The 23,513-nt window shown below is 37.1% G+C and overlaps 1 protein-coding gene across 1 annotated transcript in view; it reads left to right on the top strand.

Annotated features, from left to right (window-relative positions):
- Nucleotides 1-3,356: 3,356 nt before the first annotated feature.
- The window catches only part of LOC117400696 (autophagy-related protein 9A-like), a 36,935-nt gene continuing 16,778 nt past the window's right edge, over nt 3,357-23,513 (top strand). The window contains exons 1-5 of the mRNA XM_059022989.1: nt 3,357-3,591; nt 8,222-8,365; nt 11,302-11,347; nt 12,517-12,579; nt 13,353-13,523. Of these exons, the coding sequence (XP_058878972.1) occupies nt 8,257-8,365; nt 11,302-11,347; nt 12,517-12,579; nt 13,353-13,523 (389 nt within the window). The 5' untranslated portion in view covers nt 3,357-3,591; nt 8,222-8,256. The remainder of the gene's footprint in view (nt 3,592-8,221; nt 8,366-11,301; nt 11,348-12,516; nt 12,580-13,352; nt 13,524-23,513) is intronic.

The following is a 23,513-nucleotide window of genomic DNA, read 5'->3' as shown; positions in this document are numbered from 1 at the left end:
TTTATTACTGGCAGTATAATTTGTACTGGTCCAGTACTGTCCTATAAAGGTGAATATATTTATATTGGAAGCCAGAACAGTCTCAATTAACCGTTTTAAACAGTGTCACTAAGATTTGCTCTTTCAGAGTTGATGGCAAATAGACATGCACAGTGGTAAGAAGACTTCAGGGAGACAAGTTATGTGTTAAGTTAAGTTATGTGTGCCTGCAACTGAAACTACCTTTTGATTCTGAAGGCTTGGTTTCTGATGAAACAGAGTGCAGTACTCTCAAGAATCTACCGCTTTCTTTTTTATTGTAAAATTGAACATGATTGTGGGACACAGCAACCGTAAGATTTTTTTTTTTTAATCACTTTGGAATGAAACATTCTTAGCTGCACGATTAACTCATCATTTCCTATTCACACTACCTAACAATGTGTTATCATAAAAAAAAACAAAAAAAACATTTGAGTTCAAATGTAGTGTGGATAGGTCTTTGTTACATTTACATATTCAAGTTACACTTATTAGGGGAATGATTGCTCAAATTCTGGCACCTGTTCATTTCAATACTATGCCTGAACAAGGGGAGCAGTGAAACCTGGGACTGGGTTCATGACTCACGTGAGTTTCAAATACTCAACATCCAGCACATAAACACCATAGTGTTTTAGGAGTGCTTGCTGTGTGGCACGTTATCTGGCATTGGCAACAAAGATAACTCACATCAGGCAAATGTCTTAAATGTAACCATTTTAATGTTTTGTTTTATTTAAAGTATTTTAATACATACAACTTCTAATAAAACACACCCAAGTGTTCCAAAATTAATTGCATGAGATACATAGTACTGATCAACATCTGCAACAGCTACAACTGCATTAAATGATGATGTGAATTCGCTGCAGACGGTATTATAATAATGCTTACAGACTGGTATACAGAACAGGTTAAAGAAGGGCTGGACAAGGGACATAGTGTGTCAAATATCAAAGTGGATATGAGAATGGCAGTGATGAAGCCAATTTACTTGAAAACATTAAAAGTAGACTGGACATTTCCATCAAAGGATTTAAAAAATCTGGAATTGATCTGATGAGATCAGAAACCCAGAGGCAGTGTAAACTACGCCTGCTACTGTAGTAGGACTTTCTTTTTATGTTAAGCATTTTTTTTTTTACAAGGTTTTAATTAAGTAACATCCAAAAAACAAAAAAATGTCACCTAATTTGGCACAAACTAATAGTGCATTTGTCTGTGCTTTTTTGAAGCCCAAGACTGAGAAGAAGGGTGGTTCTTTCGGTCAGGATTATTGAGGTGCCCTGGCAGTGTATTTGACTGTAACCATGCTGTTGTTCAAATTCAAAAGCACAAGAAGAACAAGTACATGTCTGATATGAACTACCTGGTTAATGAATTCAGTGACATTCCTTCTGAGCCAGGACGGGTCCAGTGTCCGAATGTCATGTCCGTCCAGAGTGACAACACCACAGCATGGGTCATAAAACCGCTCAAGCAGGGCTGCTACTGTGGATTTACCTGAAGAGAGAGGGGACAATGGGGGAAAGATTTTTTTTTTTATTTCCCTCCAAGTACCATGGTCACTCGCAGCCAGGTTAAAAAAAAATATTAGTAAAAATATATATGTCTATCCAAACTATAATGTGGAATAAACTGATATCTTATATACTGTATGTAAACCATTCCTAAACTTTTGTATTTTGACAACTTTGTCATTTGCCTACAGGACAAACAATTGTAAATTGGGGACAGAGGGTAGGAGACACGTTTTTTCAGTGGCGAGTGTATGAAATGGGTTACCAAGCCATGTTACTGATCTGTTTAAGACCCAACTCAACATAGTTTTGGGATCAATCATCTACTAGGCACTGATGAGATGAATGGTCTCCACTCGTTTGTAAATGTTCTTATGTTTTTTTATAATGGCTGGTTTGCCTACTGTGGTTAATTCACTTCTGTAATTCTGTGCATGAAAATAACAATTTAAATCAACATAATTACTGTTCTACTGTGGAATCCCTGTTACAACCATCAGTAGTACAACATGGTCTTAAGAAAGAGTTGATTCATACTGTACCTGAAGGAGATGTCTTTGAACTGGACATGGCCAATCACCAACTGGTAGGGGATCTTGCCTCCCCCTTTCAGTGGAATGGTAGATTCCAGGGTCATGTACTCGAATATTGGTGAAAATACCATTTTTGTGATAACTTTCGATACTGTATGGAATTACTGAACTAGGAATGTTTTTAAAAAAAAAAGTAGATGAAAGTTTAAAGACTGTATGGGGGAAAAAAAGCATTTTGGGGGGATCTGTAGTTTTAAATGTGTGTATAACATTTTCAGTTTGTTTGTTTTTATTGTTTTAATCAACTGTCAACATGGAAATGTCAAAATGAGCCTACATTATATAAGAGACCAACAAAAAAACTATTAATTGACAATTCATTCATTTGTACCAGTGTAAGTATAGTAAAAACAATTGAATATGAGGTGCCTTAACGCCACCATTATTTACATCACTGAATATCACTAAAAACAACTGCATACAGAGTAAAGAGAGCAGCGTTAAAATCCCAGTGTAAATAACCACCTAACAACACAGACGTTAGTAAGATTAATTGAATAGGGTCCAATGTGTGCACCTTTTTATAGGAAATATCAGATATATGAAGTGATACTAGTGGTATTAAGATTTACTGGAAATGTTTTGTTAGCTATGTGTACTTTCAGTTTTTTTTGTTTTTGTTTTTTTTTTTACATTTTGTATTAACACAAATAAAAACTCAAACTCCCAGGGTGCATTATTATATTATCCTACCTGCTGCAATTCCAATAACCTCTTGTTTTATTAAATCGATAATATATTACACGCAAAGTGGAAACTCCTCTGGCTTTCAAATGACTGCTTAACAAATAATAAAACATGTTTAAACTAATTAATTCGTTTACATTGTAAATAAAATGCAAAACATATCTGTCTCATAAAACTATTCAAAACAGCAAAGACGCGGCCATTTTGCTTTTCACCCACAATCCCACTTTACGGAGATGGACTATTATTGTTATTAATATTTAAATTCCAATTTTATTATTGCTATTGTAACATTTTAAAACCTTCATATTCAAATGTAAGTTTAATTTTGCTTCTAATTCACAATAAACACATTATTTGACAACAAAATATATTGTGGAGGTCATATAATATATTAGCATTTTGCGATTTTATATATATATATATATATATATATATATATATATATATATATATATATATATATATATAAGAACCACTAAAAAAATATTCAAATGAGATGCAGACGCAGTCGGTTCAAAGTTAGTCAGGTGACGTTTTGTGACGTCAGTCAGTGTTTTGTTGACACTTGTGTTGCAGCAGAAAGTGACATACAGTAATCAAGCAGCTGTGTGTACAAAGACAAAATAGAGCACCGCTCATCGCAAGGACTGCACTTTAATATTCTCATCGTGTAATAGCACTTCACAACACAGCCTTTACGAATGGAGTGAGAAAGGAATAAAAAAAAGACCTATACAACACAGGGGAGGGCAATATCTGGAGAAGAGGTAAGAACAAACCCTTGCTATTAATTATTATGTGCACCTACCGTGCTGCAAATAATGTAGGTGTATTTATTGAGACAAAGTCTGTGTACCACAGCTGTTCCACAACTGTACTATCAATATTACGTCTTAAATGCATTAGACAGAAGATAGCCCGTGATTACAAACCACATACATTATTACAGTACCATGGGTAGTGCTGTCATTATTTATTTTGATAATGTATTATGCAAAAAAATAAATCGCTTCACATACCGTACAGCAGTACCTAACTTAGGACAAAGCAAAGAGAAGAAGCGTGTGGATTGTACAGACACGAGGCTTTCTTTGTGAAATTGTGGAAAGAAACAGGGGTACAACATAGACAGTAACGGAAAAATGAAAGCACAATCGATAGGGGAAAGTAACAACAGGGGACTCTAATAATAATAATAATAATAATAATAATAATAATAATAATAATAATAATAATAGTCGTAGTCGTAGTAATTGAGGTATTCGTTTTTTATCGAATATTAGAATGCGAGCAATATTAAGACACGATGAGTGGGTGGTAAAGAAAAGATAGCTTAGTGGTAGTACGGTACATAGCTGAGTGAAAAGAGTGAATTCTCGGTCAAAGCAAAACCAGGCGGCACATTGCGTAGTGCAAACACGACGAGGACAAACTACACTGTCAGCGAGTGTTCACGTGATAAAATAAACCCGTTAACCAGCATAGGTCACGGAATTGTAACAAAGTAACCCGAGGCGTATGAGGACGTTTTTTTTTTTTTCTTTTTCTGTGCTTCTTCGCATTATGCTCTTAAAACAATTCTCCTTTCAGTTTAAAATAATCCTCTATATGGTTCTACAGTACTGTAAGTGAAATGTTTTAATTACTGTAACACATGTGCTTTTTCTATATGCTCATACTAGGGCATGGAAGCCAAATAATAATATGATACTTTATAAACATAATGTTCAATGTTGCAACACATATTTGGGAACATACAAACATCACCTGACTGGTTGGTAACCACATCAGTTGGGTTTAGGGGCAGAGTCATTCTGACACTAGAACACCACATTATTACAAATGACATGATGCTGTCTGTGTCAATGGGCTAAGGTGCCTTCTTCTTAGAAGCGGTTGCACCTGGACCAGCTCCATCATTCTGGTTTTGAATCGCTGCCCAACAGTTGGTCACACTCTGCTAGCAATTCAGTGTTTAACATGGCTGTAGATTTGCTATAATAGATTGCACTAATACAGTGGGATCTACCAAGGGAACGGAACAAAATGGTCTTAACGGTATAAATGTGGTCCTAATATTGTTAATGAACCCACTTAAATGACCTTGTTTCAGTTCTGCTACAGTGACATTCAGAAAATGATTGTGGATTACTGTGTTCTAGCAATGAACCCGCTTGGTTGTGACTTGGATCTTAACTGTTTCTGTTGTCATTTATTTATTGTAAACCTGTTTCTGCTGTGCAACTGCTTCCCTGGGGCAGGTCTGAAAGCTAGGTGTCAGGGGATACAGTAGGAAAAACATAGTCATTCCCTCAGTACAGAGAAGATACTCCACAAACGTTTATACAGTACGCTGTTAATTTACAAAAGTAAGTGGCTGAACAAGACCCCGAAGGCCACCAACAAAGTGTACTGTGTTTATTTGCACTCGTGAACAGTCGTGGAGTATTCTTTTTATGCCATAGGTTTGTATTTTTTACTTGTTTAGTTTCAAATTAATTTTCCGTATACATTTTTGCTGTTGACAGTTGGGACTTGTTGTTTGATGCTTAGAGGAGGTGCAGTAATATGCTGTGATGTCACAGTGAGGCGCCTCAGTGAATTCTTCGCAGTTACTGTAGTTCTCAAGTTACTTAGTCACATGTGTGGTGTAAAAAGAAACCTGTTTCTTTATCCAAATTCAACATCTAATGACTATTATCCTGATTCCTGAGATTTGGGACAGACTGTCTCCAACTTTCACCCTCACTGTCAGGAACAGAACTTGGAATCCAGGTACTACAGTACTGTACCCCAAACGACTTACTCCGATTGGATAGAAGAGTCCTTGAAGACAAATTACAAGACAGAATCTCTAACTGTGCATTACACTTGTCTAGATCTACAGTGCCTTGCAAAAGTATTCAGACCCCTGACCAATTCTCTGATATTACTGAATTACAAATGGTACATTGAAATTTCGTTCTGTTTGATATTTTATTTTAAAACACTGAAACTCAAAATCAATTATTGTAAGGTGACATTGGTTTTATGTTGGGAAATATTTTTAAGAAAAATAAAAAACTGAAATATCTTGCTTGCATAAGTATTCAACCCCCACACATTAATATTTGGTAGAGCCACCTTTCGCTGCAATAACAGCTTTAAGTCTTTTGGGGTAAGTATGTACCAGCTTTGCACACAGTGTCAGAGTGATTTTGGCCCATTCTTCTTGGCAGATTTGCTCCAGGTTGTTCAGGTTGGTTGGACGATGCTTGTGGACTGCAATTTTCAAATAGTGCCACAGATTCTCAATGGGATTGAGATCAGGACTTTGACTGGGCCACTGTAGGACAGTCACCTTTTTGTTCTTGAGCCACTCCAATGCTGCTTTGGCCTTGTGCTTGGGATCATTGTCTTGCTGAAAGGTGAATTTCCTCCCAAGCTTCAGTTTTTTAGCGGATTGAAGCAGGTTCTCTTGCAGTATTTCCCTGTATTTTGCTCCATCCATTCTTCCTTCAATTTTAACAAGATGCCCAGTCCCTGCTGATGAGAAGCATCCCCACAGCATGATGCTGCCACCACCATACTTCACTGTAGGGATGGTGTGTCTTGAGGCATGGGCAGTGTTAGGTTTGCGCCACACATAGCGCTTTGAGTTTTGGCCAAAAAGCTCTATCTTGGTCTCATCTGACCACAAAACCTTTTCCCACATCGCAGCAGGGTCACTCTCATGCTTTCTGGCAAACTCCAGACGTGCTTTCAGATGGTACTTTTTGAGTAACGGCTTCTTTCTTGCCACCCTCCCATACAGGCCAGTGTTATGCAGAGCTCTTGATATGGTTGACTGGTGCACCATTACTCCACTCCCAGCCACTGAACTCTGTAGCTCCTTCAAAGTGATTGTTGGCCTCTCTGGGGCTTCTCTCACAAGTCTCCTTCTTGTTTGAGCGCTGAGTTTTGAGGGATGGCCTTTTCTTGGCAGTGCCTGGGTGGTGTGATGCAGCTTCCACTTCCTGATTATTGATCCAACTGTGCTCACTGGGATATCCAAACACTTGGATATTATTTTGTACCCTTTCCCTAATCTATGCATTTGTATTACTTTATCTCTAACTTCTGTAGAATGCTCTTTGGTCTTCATTTTCCTTCAGATTCACAGCCTGACCAATGATCCTTCAACAGTGGGGTTTTTATCCAGAAAATGTGACAGTAACTTTAATGGTTCACAGGTGGAGGCCAATGGTAAGGTAATTGTGTCCTCGTTAGGGCAATTTCTTTCATCAGTGTAAACTGGGAGCTTTCACAGTACAGGAGTTGAATACTTATGCAAGCAAGATATTTCAGTTTTATATTTTTCTTAAAAATATTTCCCAGCATAAAACCAATGTCACCTTACAATAATTGATTTTGAGTTTCAGTGTTTTAAAATAAAATATCAAACAGAATTAAATTTCAATGTACCATTTGTAATTCAGTAATATGAGAGAATTGGTCAGGGGTCTGAATACTTTTGCAAGGCACTGCATTTCTTATAAACATTTAGCTTTAAGGTACATTGTAAAAAAATATATTGCCCTATGGCAGGGGTGGGAAACTCAAGTAATCAGGTAGCATGTTTCACCTTGAAAAATCTCACAATGTAGGAAGCTGCATATATTGGAAGCTCACATTAATCATTGGCACAAGGTTCCTGCTATATTACTGTTTAATGAATCAAGATATTAAAATGGTGCTGCTGAAATTTGTATCAATATACTGTACTGACCTCTGTGACTAAATTATTTAGTGTGCCAGACTAGACTGAGCCTAAAACTAAAGTCGTTCTCGACCTCTCCTTTCCGTGTTTCTGCAGTAAGTCTGTGTAATGTTTGTACTATCCACAATGGAGATGGTTGTAGGAGTATTTTTTTCTGTATTGTCATTAGTTATCAGCACGCAAATGTGTTAATAAATAATCAAAACCTATTGACATGTTAAAAAAGAAAAACAGCACTAGGTAGGGAACACATGAAGCAACGACATAGTAATATTGTCCAAACTTTACTACCTGTATCTGGTGTCCATTAATGAAATACTGAGTCTTTCATTCTAACCCTCATTCATTCTTTCAGGTGAAAGAACGAATGAGGGTTAGAATGTAATTTAGTGCACAGGCAGAACTGTATTCTTTTCACTAACTAGAAGACACCCTATCAATAGTTTTTACTTTTTTATAGAAAATAACTTGGTTCTTTTTAGTATTTAATACAGGCTTTACTGTATTTTCTTATCAATATAGCCTAATCAATCCCAATCTGTTTTAACAGAGCAGAATTAGTGGTGCCCAAGATGGTGGCACCGCAGTTAACCTGTGACAGGGTCCATTGACTGTTATCTTCCTCTTACAGTATGTTGCTTTTTGCTTTTCTTTACTAGTCTGGGAGGGAGTACTAGAGAGAATGTGAAGCACAATGGCGGATTTTGAAACATATCAGGAGTACCAGCGGATAGAGGACTTTGAGGAAGATTCCCCCCCCGGAGAAGAGGACCTACTAGTGCATGTCCCTGAAGGCTTGAAAGGTAAGCTACGTGTATCACTATAGCTTCCAAAGATATGGGTGTAGAACACTACCCTTTCAAGGAGTGATTTTAATATCTATTATTCTTACCTATTATTGGGCCTTAATTGCAAAGCTTCAAGGACTGTTTTGTTAAAGACAGTTTTTTACTAAACCAAGCTTTCAGTTGCTTATGAGAGGGAGCATTTTTCAAAGCATCGTTCAACCATATACTTTAACTTCAATGAAAAACTCTCATGTAAACATCACTTGAAGCTTTGTTGATAGGCCCCATTAGCTCCACTGTAACAATATCCTTACTCAGGGTTCTAAATTGGCAAAAAAAAGGGCAAGGCCAAAATGGCCTTTAGTTCAATACATTTGTAGAGGGCTTCAAGGCCACTAAACTTAAGTCAAGGCCAAAGTGTAGGATGTTGTTTAATTTTGCTTAGGATTCATATATAAAGGTAATTCTTAGCAACAGAAAGAAACAACACAGTTTAACTTAATAATATTTTGCTGACAGCTATAAGAAAACTATGTTAGAATTCATGTAGGTTGTGACTTACAGTATGATACACTTGATTAACTGCAGTCAGGTATACCGCACACCTTGTACATACGTGTCGTGCATACTGTGTGTAGCGTGCCGTAAGAATATTCTAACATTTGTATAAGGGTGCACGTTATATTCTTAAATATTATGGCAATACACCAGCTGGAATTCATTTAGTGGTTTTGCAGGTGTAAATCTGAATTTCAGAACTATTTATTGGATTCAGCCTTAGAAAATAAGCTTGATCAAATACAGTATGCAACAAACTAAACCACGGCACTACTGCAGCTGTTGGAGTACAAATCAATGTTGCAGTCAAGCCTGAGGTATTAGCAGTCAGCTGATGTTGTCAGAACCTGAGACACAATTGGAAATGGATGATTTTAATACCGTAAAACTTCAAATAATTGCCAGGTCTCAAATAATCGCCTGTCTCTAATACGCACTGGGTCTGCTGGCAAATATTGTAAGTAAACGCCGGGTATCTGCCATTGGAGGAGCTTGAGCGTAATGAAGTGACAGCGATGAAAGTGACTCTCAGGATTAATAAATAATAATCACAGAAAATGAAATTTAAGGTAGGCCTACATGTAATGCATATTTGTTTAATGCAGTTATTAAAAGTTTTGATAATTTTATGCTTGCTGCAAGTAGGCCAGATACAGGCCTCTTGGTGTATTTTAATGTGTTTTGTTGTATTAACAATGTACAAGTTTGACATTAAACAATAAATTATTTTTGATAATGATACTTATTGCTTTTATTGTTCATTTTTAAAAACATTTTAGAAGTTATTATTATTATTATTATTATTATTATTATTATTATTATTATTATTATTATTATTATTTATTGTTGTTGTTGTGCTGCAAACATAGCCTACACACCTGTGTTCTGATATCTACAAGGCTGCCTTTTAGTGGATTTAACTGTTGTTGTTATTATTATTATTATTATTATTATTATTATTATTATCAATGGTAGATCTAATTCCATTTTTAAATACAAATTCATACTTCTGCTTGTTCATTTTCCAACATTTTGCATACCGTATCCTTGTTAACCAGTGTATATAAAAATACCATAATAATACTTTCGCTTTATACTTGAGGGTGTACAATACAGTGTAATTTTGTTATAAAACAAAAGTGTTAGTTCCCACTGACACACAACCTTTTAGCAAAGTTGTTGGAATGTTTAAATTGAGTTACGATGTTGCTACAAGACTGTGTGTTAGCTGTTTCTCAATGAACGCATGAAACATGTACAAATATTATAAATAAACGCCAGAGAGTGATTATATTCAAATATTCTTTTTTGCACAATAAAACAGTCCTATAAAAGAAGATTTAACGTCAAACTAAGGCTGCAACTGTTTCCATTTGCAGTCTGCAACAGTACATAGACCAGTAGATCGTCCATACGTACTGTAGGCAGATATATATTGCTCCTCTTGAAATAGTCTGATTACCATTTACTTGCTACATAAGACTTTTCTTGTATTGTTTTTGTCTTTTTTTCTGGTACGGGCTTGTATGCGTCATTTTACGATTTTTGCTGGTTCCCCCTTTCTCCATTAAAGCAGTTCCGACAGACTAGAGTCACATAAGAACATAAGAAAGTTTACAAACGAGAGGAGGCCATTCAGCACATCTTGCTCGTTTGGTTGGTAGTAGCTTATTGATCCCAGAATCTCATCAAGCAGTTTCTTGAAAGATCCCAGGGTGTCAGCTTCAACAACATTACTGGGGAGTTGGTTCCAGACCAATTTAAACTGGTTTGATCTTGTTCAGTAGAAAACAAGGCAAGTTTGTTATTATTTATATTCATATTCACACTGCCTTGTGAGTATATACACCATAGTCCTTCCCTAGAGAGACCTCAGTTACCATTACCATCATATACTCTAATATTGAGACAGCCTGCAATGGCTCCTAGCCCTTAATCTTTATTTGATTGTAATTACTATTCAGTTGATCTTAACTGTGGTGGATCTAAACACAGCCTTCATTAGAAGGGGACTTTGCAAAAACCAATATACAGTACAGTAAAATAGTGTTTGTAAGTCTGTTTAGAGTATTTTAGTCTTTAAAGGTAAGAGCAATGCCAGGATTAAATCCTATTTTTGATATGTATACTGTGGCTGTATTAAGAGCCAACACTTTTTAGATCAATTGAATAGACCCCAGGACTGTACGTGTTTGCAAACACTAGCCACTAGAGCGGCTTAATTTAGTTCTAACATTGAAATAATGGTGCAACAGCAGTCAGTGTATTAAAACAACTAAAAATGATAAAAAACTGATACATTTAAATGGATATGATGTTTCAGTTTTTACAGCACAGGAGCCAGAAATGATTACTTAAAAAGTAAACTCAAACATTGTTATGTTTTTTCACAGATTCATGGCATCATATCAAGAACCTGGATAATTTCTTCACAAGAATATCCTTTCACTCCAAATCAAATCGCTCATGCACTGGGTTCTTTTTGGCAGCGCATGGTGTCTTCATACTATATTACAAAGTGACTTTTTCTGGGTAGGGGAGGGCTTGCAATAGCCATACCTAATCAGGTTTTCCAGACCAGCAGTGCCTTCTTAAATGGTAAAAATATAGTATAGTCAAGCAAAGTTCAGTTTTAAATGTACTGTGTGCTTTCATGTGACTGCTGCATGGGGGGTCACTGCAATTACTGTGTGACATTCGACAGTAGGTTTTGAAGTGAAAAAAGGCCTTTTTGATGAATTAATAATCACAATTGTTTTATTCTTGTGCCAGTCTTGGCTCATAACTGACGTATCAGGACACTGCTGTCTGTTTTTAAATTGAATTAAGAATCAGATAATCAGGCTGATACTCTGCAGTGGATGTCAAAGAAGCTCTTTTATCTTAGTAAGATGTAAATATACCCAGGTAAATGGACCTGCATCTGATATACGGTGCAATGCAGTCTCTACATTTATTGCTGAAGGCACCTGTGGCAGGATGACTTGTGCAGTGACGTCAGACCAGGAAGTAAAAGCACTCAGGCACTGGATCACGGGGTTAAACTGAGCCGCTGCTGCACTCAGTGTTTATTCACAAATAATAATACTTTTAAATAACAACACACAAAACAAAAGAAAGAGCACAATGGCCAAACAAACAAACAAACAACCAAATTTCCTAACTGTATCGTGCACTGGTTACAGCTCCCAGCACACATAGCCTTTACTGTGGATTCATTTAGTCTAGAGTTGTCTTTGGAGTTTTATTTAGACAGTTTTATGGAAGGGAGGAAATTAACACTAAGGGGTTAATTTGATCAACTAAAGCTGGATTTGTAGAGCATTTTATAGCACTTGGGAATCCCTGATGATTGCATCACCCACCTACTTGTAGTTATCCTAAGATTACCCCTTAAATGAGTGATGCAATCCAGGTGAATTTCCTGCTACTTTTAACTTCAAAATCAGCTTTGGTATATCCTGGCAGGGTTTGGTAGATCAAATCAACCCCATGTACCAATAACTACACATTAACCACATGCTTGTATCAACAGTGTGCTGTGAGAATGGTGCAGTGTTCCGTGACACTAAAAACAATTAAGTTTTCTTTAACCTTCCTCTCCACATTTATCATTTTCACCAGAAGAATGGCTTTGCCTGCATGATGCTGTCAGAGTTCTTTGAACTGGTGTAAGTATTTTTGAAAATATAAGAATTACATGATCCAGATAGCTAAAAGGTTTAAGTAACAAGGGTAAGTAATGTGAGTTTAGGTATCAAAAGTCTGAATATAAAGACACATATAAAGACACATTTTGTCCAAACCTGTACAATGAAGCAGTGGTTTTACGGCAGTGTAAATCCATAATACAAGTTAAGTGAGAACACTGCGTGGATTATAAAATTCAACAGCGTAATACATACTGTATGTGGTGGAGTGAAGACACTGCAGACTACTTTAAATCATTATTGATGCCATACAAAGCCACAAAGCGAACCTCGATAATTAAAACAATTAAATAAAATAATAATAAAAAAAGGTTTAATTTATTTAAAGAGTTGTATTTTTTCTAAAGAATAATGTGTGTAAATTAAGTTAAAACGATTGTTTTTTACCCTTATTACTAGTCAAGCCATCTAGCAGACTGACTTATTTACAATACTGTGATCCTACAGTTATCGCGTGAATATCTTTTGCTACGGTATTAATACCGTGTGGTATACCGTCATACCGTGACATCCCTAATTTCAGTACAGCTGCCTGGACCAACATGGAGGGGCTGCTCTATGATGTTACACCTTCAAAGTACGCTGAAAGTGAGCATGCATTTTGAAAGGAGGTATAGACGCTGAAGAAAGCCACATCAGAAAGGAGCATATAATTTAATTTCAAATTCTCTCCAATGGAGACTGTTTTGTTCAGGTGGTGCCATCACCCACTGTATTCTTTTTTAACATTGCAGACAATTCCTGTTCGTTGTCACCTTTACCACTTTCCTTTGCAATTGTGTGGAGTATGACGTTCTCTTTGCCAACAAGGCAGTGAATCACACCACCCACAGCGGATCCTCCCTGGAGAGGAACAAGGTCACCCTGACTGACGCCATCCTGCCCAGCCAGAAATGCACTGAGAGGTGAGTCCAGAGACAAGGGAGAATATGTACACTGACTGTTGGCTTACCACACTGCAGTTCCCCCTACTGGCCAGGTGCCCAGTAAGCAACCTGCAGGGCTGCCTTTGTCAGGGGACAAGGGATCACTTGGGTACCTTTACAATTCTTTACTGTAAAGCAATTGCATTAGAGAACCAGATATGAAACCACCATGGGATTGTTGTTTGAAATCATTTTAATTCTAAGATTGCATCAACAAGCCTAAGGCAGTGCTCAAAGGGAAATATTACAGAAAACAAAGTTAGAGTTGCTGTGGGGAATTGCAGTGGTGGGGGAAATTCATGGGAGACAAAAACAGGGTTTTTTGCAAAACTCCAAAAATGCTAATTCAGACGTATTCATGCCCTCTGATGCTATGATAGTATTGTCTATAAGGAGCTAGAAATTTCAATATGATAATGCATAACCTAATTCTAGAAAAGTCTAGAAAATACTGGATTGTAGGTGAACATTCTTAGAGAGTATAAAAGGGTTAGTACTATCACAACACTACCTCGGTCTGGAAGAAAGAGGGTTCTTTCACCAAGAACAAGTAGAAGAATTGTGATGAAGGTTAATAACAATCCGAGATTGACTGCCAAAGGTATTCAATGTGAATTGGCTGCAAGTTGGACTGGGGTTTCCATTTCAACCATAGGTCGAGTATTGCATGGTGAAGATCTCAATGGCCGCAGGTGAAGGAAAAAGCCACTCTTAGGAAAACATCACAAGGACAATCGCTTAAAGTTTCCAAAAAACATTTGAATGATGGATAGGGGTTCTGGTCTAAGGTTTTGTGGAGTGATGAAACAAAAATCGAGCTACTTGGTCACGCTGATAGTCATTACATTTGATGAAAATCTAGTGGGGCGTACAAAGAAAAGAACACCATACCTACCATCAAGCATGGAGGTGGTAATATCCTTCTATGGGGCTGTTTTTCCTCTAATGGCACAGGAAATGTAGTTCCAATACATTGTAAAATTGATTCCCTAGCATGCCAAAAGATATTGGCCAATCATCTGAAACCCTCTGCTACAAAACTTGGTTTAAAGCGCAACTGGACGTTCCAACACAACAACGATCCAAAGCACACATCAAAACCTACTTCAGAATGGTTAAAGAAGAATAAAATCAAGGTTCTAGAATGGCCTAGTCAAAGTCCCGAACTAAATCCTATTGAGAATCATTCGTATGAGTTGCACAAGAGAAATCCTCTGAATTTGAATGAACTGGAACAATTTTGCGTTAAAGAATGGTCAAAAATCACTAGAATCATGCCAAAAGCTCATTGACAATATCCTAATCGTTTTAAAGAGGTTATTATTGCTAAAGATGCCTCAATTAGCTATTAATTTAATTTTTCCTTGTCAGGGTATGAATACTTTTGAATTAGTATTTTTGGAGTTTTGCAAAAAAAAATTGCTGAAATGAATAATTGTAGACATCTATTTCTTGTAACTTTTTTTCCTCAAAAACTTTTGCTACAAAAGATGTTACCTGTAATTTTTTGTTTTCGAGAAATGTCTAGAAATTATAAATTTCCATTGGGGTATGTCAGTCCCACTCCTTTTCAAAGGAACGCCCTTCTCCTGCACTCCTCACAACAAGAGAAAATGACTAAATGTGAAAAAACTGCTGAATAGCAATTCTGTGACTTTACAGAAAATTAATTACAAAACATACTACAAAAGAAAGATACTCCAAACAGTAAAATGGTGATTAAATCATTACTGTCACTGTTTTCTGACTTTCTGAAATTCAAACAAATTCAACTCGACGATGTGAACAAATATGACGGCTGGGATATAAACTGAATTATGCAGCAGTCAGCAAACCAGACGGATAGCTGTACACCCAAAAAACTTGCTGATAACTATGCGGTATGAACTTCAAAAAACAATTTCTGTTATTTACTTACGTTATTTATTTATTTACTTATGCTGTATCAGCTATATTTAAACAAAATATCTAAGTCAGTGTTTATTTTCATTCATTTCATTTTCTTGACTGATTCATATTAAATATGTACTGCAGACTCAGCTCATAGTGGAAAATTAAATGCCCCTCAGGAAGACTATTGTCAGACTGCGGCTTCGGGCATTATATCCCCCTGTCGGTAACAGTAGTCTTCCCTCGGGCCAATCATTTTCCACTATAGCCCTCCTCGCCAGTCCATATTTAGTATCTATATATATTTTACACCCCTATTTTTCTCTCCCATGATGTAACCGCTGTAATTCCTCACAGCAACTCCTTTGTTTTCTGTAATATTCCTGTAAAATGATTTTAAACAATGTGTGTGTGTATATATGTATATATATATATATATATATATATATATATATATATATATATATTAGGGCTGTCACTCCATTACAATTTGATCAGTTAATTTTTGGGCATTAGTTGATTAATCGGTAGATTCATCCGTGCGCATTTTTAATAAAGGTAACGGTCTTATAGTGGCTGTCCTGCATATTAATTTGGAATTTGGTCATTTTAAAAGTGTTTTTATTTCAGTAAATCAATCAATCAATGAATCTTTATTTTATATAGCACCTCTCATAGTGGACCACTATAACAAAGCGCTTTACAAGATGAAGTAACACCAAAATCGATAATACTTTAAATACAGAGAAGTGTATACAGTAAAAAAACAATGCCTAATACAATACAGTGAAAAATGCATAATACATGAAATAGTTACAACAACACAGCAGCTAATAGCAGATATCAGGTTTAAAGAGCATGGAAAGCAAGACAGAACAAGTGGGTCTTGAGAGTTGATTTAAAGCGAGCGAAGGTGGAAACATCACGCACCAAAGCTGGGAGAGAGTTCCAAAGAGTCAGAGCCATGAAGCTAAACGAGCGTTCTCCAAGTGTGGTGCACTTTTGCTTGGGGATAACAAGCAGGCCAGAGTCAGAGGACCTCAGCTTGCGGGCAGGGACATAGTGGGTCAGCAGGTTGAGGAGGTACTCAGGACCTGTGTGATGAAGGGCATTGTAGGTGAGCAGGAGAGTTTTGAAAGTAATCCTGAACTTTACAGGTAGCCAGTGCAGCTGGGCAAGACGGGGGGGTGATGCGATCACGTTTTTTACATCTGGTAAGGATCCTGGCTTCTGCAGTCGGTTTATGGTACGTGCCGGTAGACCACCATATAGAGAGTTGCAGTGGTCGAGTCGAGAGGAGACAAATGCATGACAAAGTATCTCTGCATCCGGTAGTGAAAGCTAGGGACGGACTTTGGAGATGTTTCGAAGATGGTAAAAGGAAGATTTGACCACGGAGGAGATGTGGGCATCAAAGGAGAGGTTGCTGTCAAGAAGTACACCAAGGCTTCATACAGTGGGGGAAGGCAGCAGCAGACAGTTTCCGATGTTCAGGGTAGCTATATTGAGATTCTTAAGTTGAGTTTTAGATCCTACTAGAAGGAGTTCAGATTTGCTAGTGTTCAGCTGAAGAAAAATGGCAGACATCCAGGTCTCGATGTCTTGAAGACAAGCCGAGAGCCGGACCATGGCAGAAGGGCTTCCAGGGTCAAGTTTTAAGTAGAGCATAGGAGTGAAACATAAGGCTGTGTTGGCGGATGAGGTGAACCAAGGGAAGCATGTAGATATTGAAGAGAAGGGGCCCAAGAACAGATCCTTGGGGGACATCACAAGTGACTGGGTTTGCGACACCACTGCATCCAGCATAGACAACAGACTGCATGCGTCTGGATAGATAAGAGGACATCCAGGAGAGACTGGTTCCAGAGATCCCAGCATATTTCTGAAGGTGGTCAAGAAGAATGCCATGATCGATGGTGTCAAAAGCAGCTGTTAGGTCAAGGCTGTTTTAAATATAACACATTTTCACAGAACAACATCAATCCATGAAAGAGTTTAATAGCAAAATATAATGCACAAGAACTGGTGATGGATTTTTTTTTGTCTTTGATGCAAACATACCATATATAACACTCATGGTTCCTTATGAACAATCTTTATTTATTTTTTACATTATATTTAGGGCGTCTAGATTTTCGGCATTAAAAAATCAACAAAAAACAAATTCAGGACCATGAAACAGGTAAACATCGGTTAAAACAACTCTCCTACCCATGTTCCACAATATAAACTAGTAAAAATCGGTATACATAAATAATTTAAACAGTAATGTAATATTAACAGTACTAACATCAATAAAACAAAACGTTATAGCCACAGCTTGTAACACTAGTAAAAGACATTTACTCGCTGAAACCATGCCAGGCCAAATGAATCATGAAAGATAAATGCTGCACTGCACAGTCAACTCTGTTGAAATTAACTTTGTACATCCATCTTAAACTTAAAAACTCCCTTTTCACCAACACAGTTTTAAAATGAATAAAGTCTGCTTTGATTGTAGTAAATGCAGATGTATTTTTCCAAGCTGGCAGCAGACATTGAGGATCGCTCTGGACGTTGTAGAAAATGTAAGAGGTGTGTATGTGTAGCAACAACAAACAAGATACGAACTGATGAGGGAAGCCTTCTTGCGCGCATTCTTTCTCAGCAGGGGATGTTGGGAAATAGAGTTCAAAATGCCCAGCCAAAACCTGCCCGATCAAAATGTAAAAAAAATTAATCTGCGATCAACTATTTAGTTGATTAATCAGTCCGATTAATCTGTTAATTGGAGCAGCCCTTTTATATTTATATATACAGTACTGTGCAAAAGTTTTAGGCAGGTGTGAAAAAATGCCGTAAAGTAAGAATGCTTTAAAAAATAGACATGTTAATAGATTATATTTATCAATTAACTAAATGCAAAGTGAGTGAACAGAAGAAAAATCTAAATCAAATCCATATTTGGTGTGACCACCCTTTGCCTTCAAAACAGCATCAATTCTTCTAGGTACACTTGCACAAAGTCAGGGATTTTGTAGGCATATAGTCAGGTGTATGATTAAACAATTATACCAAAACAGGTGCTAATGATCATCAATTCAATATGTAGGTTGAAACACAATCATTAACTGAAACAGAAACAGCTGTGTAGGAGGAATAAAACTGGGTGAGGAACAGCCAAACTCAGCTAACAAGGTGAGGTTGCTGAAGACAGTTTACTGTCAAAAGTCATACACCATGGCAAGACTGAGCACAGCAACAAGACACAAGGTAGTTATACTGCATCAGCAAGGTCTCTCCCAGGCAGAAATTTCAAGGCAGACAGGGGTTTCCAGATGTGCTGTCCAAGCTCTTTTGAAGAAGCACAAAGAAACGGGCAACGTTGAGGACCGTAGACGCAATGGTCGGACAAGGAAACTTACTGCAGCAGATGAAAGACACATCATGCTTACTTCCCTTCGCAATCGGAAGATGTCCAGCAGTGCCATCAGCCCAGAATTGGCAGAAAACAGTGGGACCCTGGTACACCCATCTACTGTCCAGAGAAGTCTGGTCAGAAGTGGCCTTCATGGAAGACTTGTGGCCAAAAAGCCATACCTCCGACGTGGAAACAAGGCCAAGCGACTCAACTATGCACGAAAACACAGGAACTGGGGTGCAGAAAAATGGCTGATGAGTTAAAATTTGAAATATTTGGCTGTAGCAGAAGGCAGTTTGTTCGCCGAAGGGCTGGAGAGCGGTACACGAATGAGTGTCTGCTGGCAACAGTGAAGCATGGTGGAGGTTCCTTGCAAGTTTGGGGCTGCATTTCTGCAAATGGAGTTGGGGATTTGGTCAGAATTAATGGTCTCCTCAATGCTGAGAAGTACAGGCAGATACTTATCCATCATGCAATACCATCAGGGATGCATCTGATTGGCCCCAAATTTATTCTGCAGCATGACAACGACCCCAAACATACAGCGAAAGTCATTAAGAACTATCTTCAGCGTAAAGAAGAACAAGGAGTCCTGGAAGTGATGGTATAGCCCCCACAGAGCCCTGATCTCAACATCATCGAGTCTGTCTGGGATTACATGAAGAGAGAGAAGCAACTGAGGCTGCCTAAATCCACAGAAGAACTGTGGTTAGTTCTCCAAGATGTTTGGGCCAACCTACCTGCCGAGTTCCTTCAAAAACTGTGTGCAAGTGTACCTAGAAGAATTGATGCTGTTTTGAAGGGAAAGGGTGGTCACACCAAATATTGATTTGATGTAGATTTTTCTTCTGTTCACTCACTTTGCATTTTGTTAATTGATAAATATAAACTATTAACATGTCTATTTTTGAAAGCATTCTTACTTTACAGCATTTTTTCACACCTGCCTAAAACTTTTGCACAGTACTGTATATATTTGTGTGTATATATATATATATATATATATATATATATATATATATATATATATATATATATATATATATATATATGTATGTGTATGTGTATGTGCAAATGAGGAAGTACTTCTAGGTAAACAAGGATGGTATCCTCAAAATATCAAGTGAAGTCAGACAGTGTTTATTATTGACCAGTACTTCATGTGTCAGTAATAAAGCGTTTTAGTCATTCCTATAGAAAAGCCAGTTTAACCACTGTGTAGTGTTTATCATGCAGAGCTCACTGTAGCATAAAATATCAAGAAAGGTGCTGTGAAGCAAAAGATAATAGAACATTAATTTAATGCTAAAGCATTACTGTATATTAAGAGTGGGCAGATGTATATTGTAATTAGGAGAGAGCAGCTCAGACCTGTTTAAGGTGTGGAGGTTTAACAAAACTGAGCTTTAATATTCACAGATTTACTTTTCGTTAGTGCAACCCTCATCAGCAAAATGTAAACATAGAATTTGTAATATTATGTGTAGGGTAATCAAGTTGTCTGTGTATTCTGTCTGTTTGAATTAGTGGTTTATACTTGTACAAATAAACTGTATATAAATAAAAAATGGTGTTTTAGAAATCAAGAAAAAGAAGTTGGCCGACATGCATAGTAACCTCAGCTACTATAGACTTTATAGTTAACTTCTGCCAGTGTACAGCATCACAATACAGAAGTACATGCAGTAGACTGCTGAGAGGCTGGCTGGGAGATTGACTAGCCACCTTGCCATAGTCATTACTTGTGCTCTGTGCAGAATCCAGGTATAAAGGTAAACTATTAAACATGAATAATTAACTCTTCCTATATTTATGTAGGCGAAAGAAAATATTTACAGAAATACATTGCATCACAAATGTGACTCATAATATTATTGAAAAATGCTAAATTATAAAATACAAAGCATGTGCTTTCACCTCAGTTATAGTACAGTTCTGTGGACGTTGAACTTCATTGAACTTCATCACACAGACACTACGAGAATAGAAACTGACACTGAAACATGAAATAAGAATCTGTCCCTTGCTGAAAGTGGAAAGTTACTGATGCTTAAAATGTTTATGATTGCTGTCCAAACCCTGTAAACCTCACTTGCACCATATGGCACTTGTTTTTACTACACTCTGTCTAAATCCTCTCTGTCTTTAAGTAGCTGGGATTGTGCAATCAGTGGCTGTTGGCAGCTGCTTCTTGAGACATGTCAGAACATTGTGGATAGGGAACGGAGAACCTGGGCAAGAGTCCCAGCTCTGCTACTGGGTTATTGTTCAACCCTCATGAGATACATTATATATCAGTCCCATGTCTCATGATCTAGTCAAACTGTGTACAAGACAAAACCAAGATGCTGCTTAGAGGATCGATTTCTTGGTGTTACAGCAGGCTAAAATTGTACCACAAATAAGTAGATACCCACTATACAGCTGGGAGGTTCAAAGTGATTTCAGACATAACAGCATCTGTAACCATGCCAGTGTTCAGCCTTCTGGTTAGGTCTCAAGTAAATTAAAAGTTCATGAGGTCTGTTTTAAAGGGTTGAGTAACTTCAAATTACTATAGTTTTTTATTTAGTTTTTTAAATTTGTGTTCAGGTCTTTTGACGGGAGTTTCTCTTAGTTATCGATGCCTGTCATAGACATAAGTAGTGTAGGCTAGATCAGCCAAAGAGTTTTATACCTACCCCAACACCATCTAGTGCACCTAAGTGTATTGCTTAGTACTGGATCTTACTTCTATAAAGACACTGGCTGATTTAACTTAATCCAAGAGCAGCGATTGAACTCAAGTGAGCACCTTAACACAGACATTAAAAAAACAGAATTTCAGGAATTGCAATAATGATCATAAAAATGTAAGAGGGCATTAAAAAAAAAAAAAAGAAAAAAAAAGAAAATGAAATGAAATTTGAGCCTAGAAAGCATCTTGGTGTGGTCATCATCCCATTGTATTTTTTTGTGCTTTTTGATGCTACTGTAATAAAGTTGTCAATACATCACTCTGGCTAGGGAGAAAGCACCAACAGGATTAAGGAGAGGGAAAACAAAGTTTATACATGCTATAAAACTAGCAAGAAACAACTGGCTAAGGCATATGATGCAAAATTCATTTTGTGTCTTGTTTCGTGCTAGTTTTATAACATTTCTGATTGTCTATTAATCCTATGTACTGCATTTTGCATGAATGCTGCACTGTAGGAAAGGCCCAACACTAGAGGCTTGACCTTTCTATTGAAGAGTCTTCTGAGAACTGCCCATTATAAACACAGCAACCCTGAGTGACTTCTGAGGAGTACAGGGTCTCAGTTTTTCCATGTACCGGTATTGCCGTGGTTCCTATGATTTGAAACCCAATAATGAGTTGTTTATGTAGAAGTCTGACTGAAAGTTACAAAGAATATATCTGCTGTAAACATAAAGTCAAGTATCAGGCTATGTGGATGCTTGAAGTGCAGATGGCCGGCCATTATTTATACTGATACCTGCATTATATATAGACACATAGGCAGATGAACACCAGGCCTGACTATAGCACAAAAGTTCTTATATTTACCTAGCATAATCTGACCTGTATACTTTTGACACTGGTCAAACATTGAGGCTAAATTGATAACATTTTTTTAAATGTGGGTAATGTTTCAATGTATTATCTACTAGAAGCATTTTCTTGTTTATAAGCAGCTTGTTGATCATGTGCGTAATTAGTGAACCTTAATTAAACAATTAATATAAGACCCAAAGGATGCAATTCAGTCTGGATTAACATATTTAAATATGGGTTACAAGACTGGTCTCTGCTTCCATATGGTACCTAATGCAACTATGGTAGGTTAATTAATAATACTATACTAAATAACACTAAAGGTATTGGATAGAGTGGCTTGACATGCTGTTTTATTTGATATGACCATATGGCTCCGTTCACCGGAAAAATCCAGTGTGTGTGTGTAAGCGATAAGGCACGACAGGGTGTGGGATATACTCTAATATCACCACACCCCGGGTGCGTTCTAAGCAGGGATCCTAGTTTTCCGCAATAAAAAAAAAAAGAAATTCTCTGATAAAAAAGAGAAAAATGTGCGTTTTTCCCACAAGTAAAATAAAAGGGCTAAAATTAGTTGTCCCTGCCACATTATAAGACACACAAACAGTACTATTGGGTAACAGTTAACACAGGAAGTATTTATTGTTGTTCTTGTTACACTTGTTGTGTCTCTTTGTGTTGTATTTTAGTTTATAACTTTAATTATTCTTGAACTGTAACCTTGTATTACAGTGTGTCGTGTGTAAGTCGCTTGGATAAATGTGTCTGCAAAATAAATAAATAAAACAAAAATGGTTACACTTTCAAATTCTAAACAAGTTGCAAGCTTACCAGCACCATTAATCAATAAAACAAACAAACAAACAAACATACTTTTTTATTTTTTTACTTCAAATAAAATAGTTCCCTGTGTTGTAATAAAAAAAAAAAAAAAAATATTCATGTTAGTTCAACTGCTGTTTCGGCATTGTCTGGTTTACGTTTCCTTTCATATAATTTATGTTTAGCGTTTCCATGTGTTCTACAATGGTCTGCCTACGAGTGTAATCTACAGCCTTCCTGCATGAAGTACAAAAGAAGCACATTACCATCGCCTTTTCCAAACTCATTGATCTGATCTTAGGGGTGATTTTTT

The sequence above is a fragment of the Acipenser ruthenus genome, chromosome 4, assembly GCF_902713425.1.
Source record: "Acipenser ruthenus chromosome 4, fAciRut3.2 maternal haplotype, whole genome shotgun sequence".
In the NCBI taxonomy this organism is placed as follows: domain Eukaryota; kingdom Metazoa; phylum Chordata; class Actinopteri; order Acipenseriformes; family Acipenseridae; genus Acipenser; species Acipenser ruthenus.
Note: the sequence above shows the minus strand (reverse complement) of the source record. Positions and strands in the feature narration are given on the sequence as shown.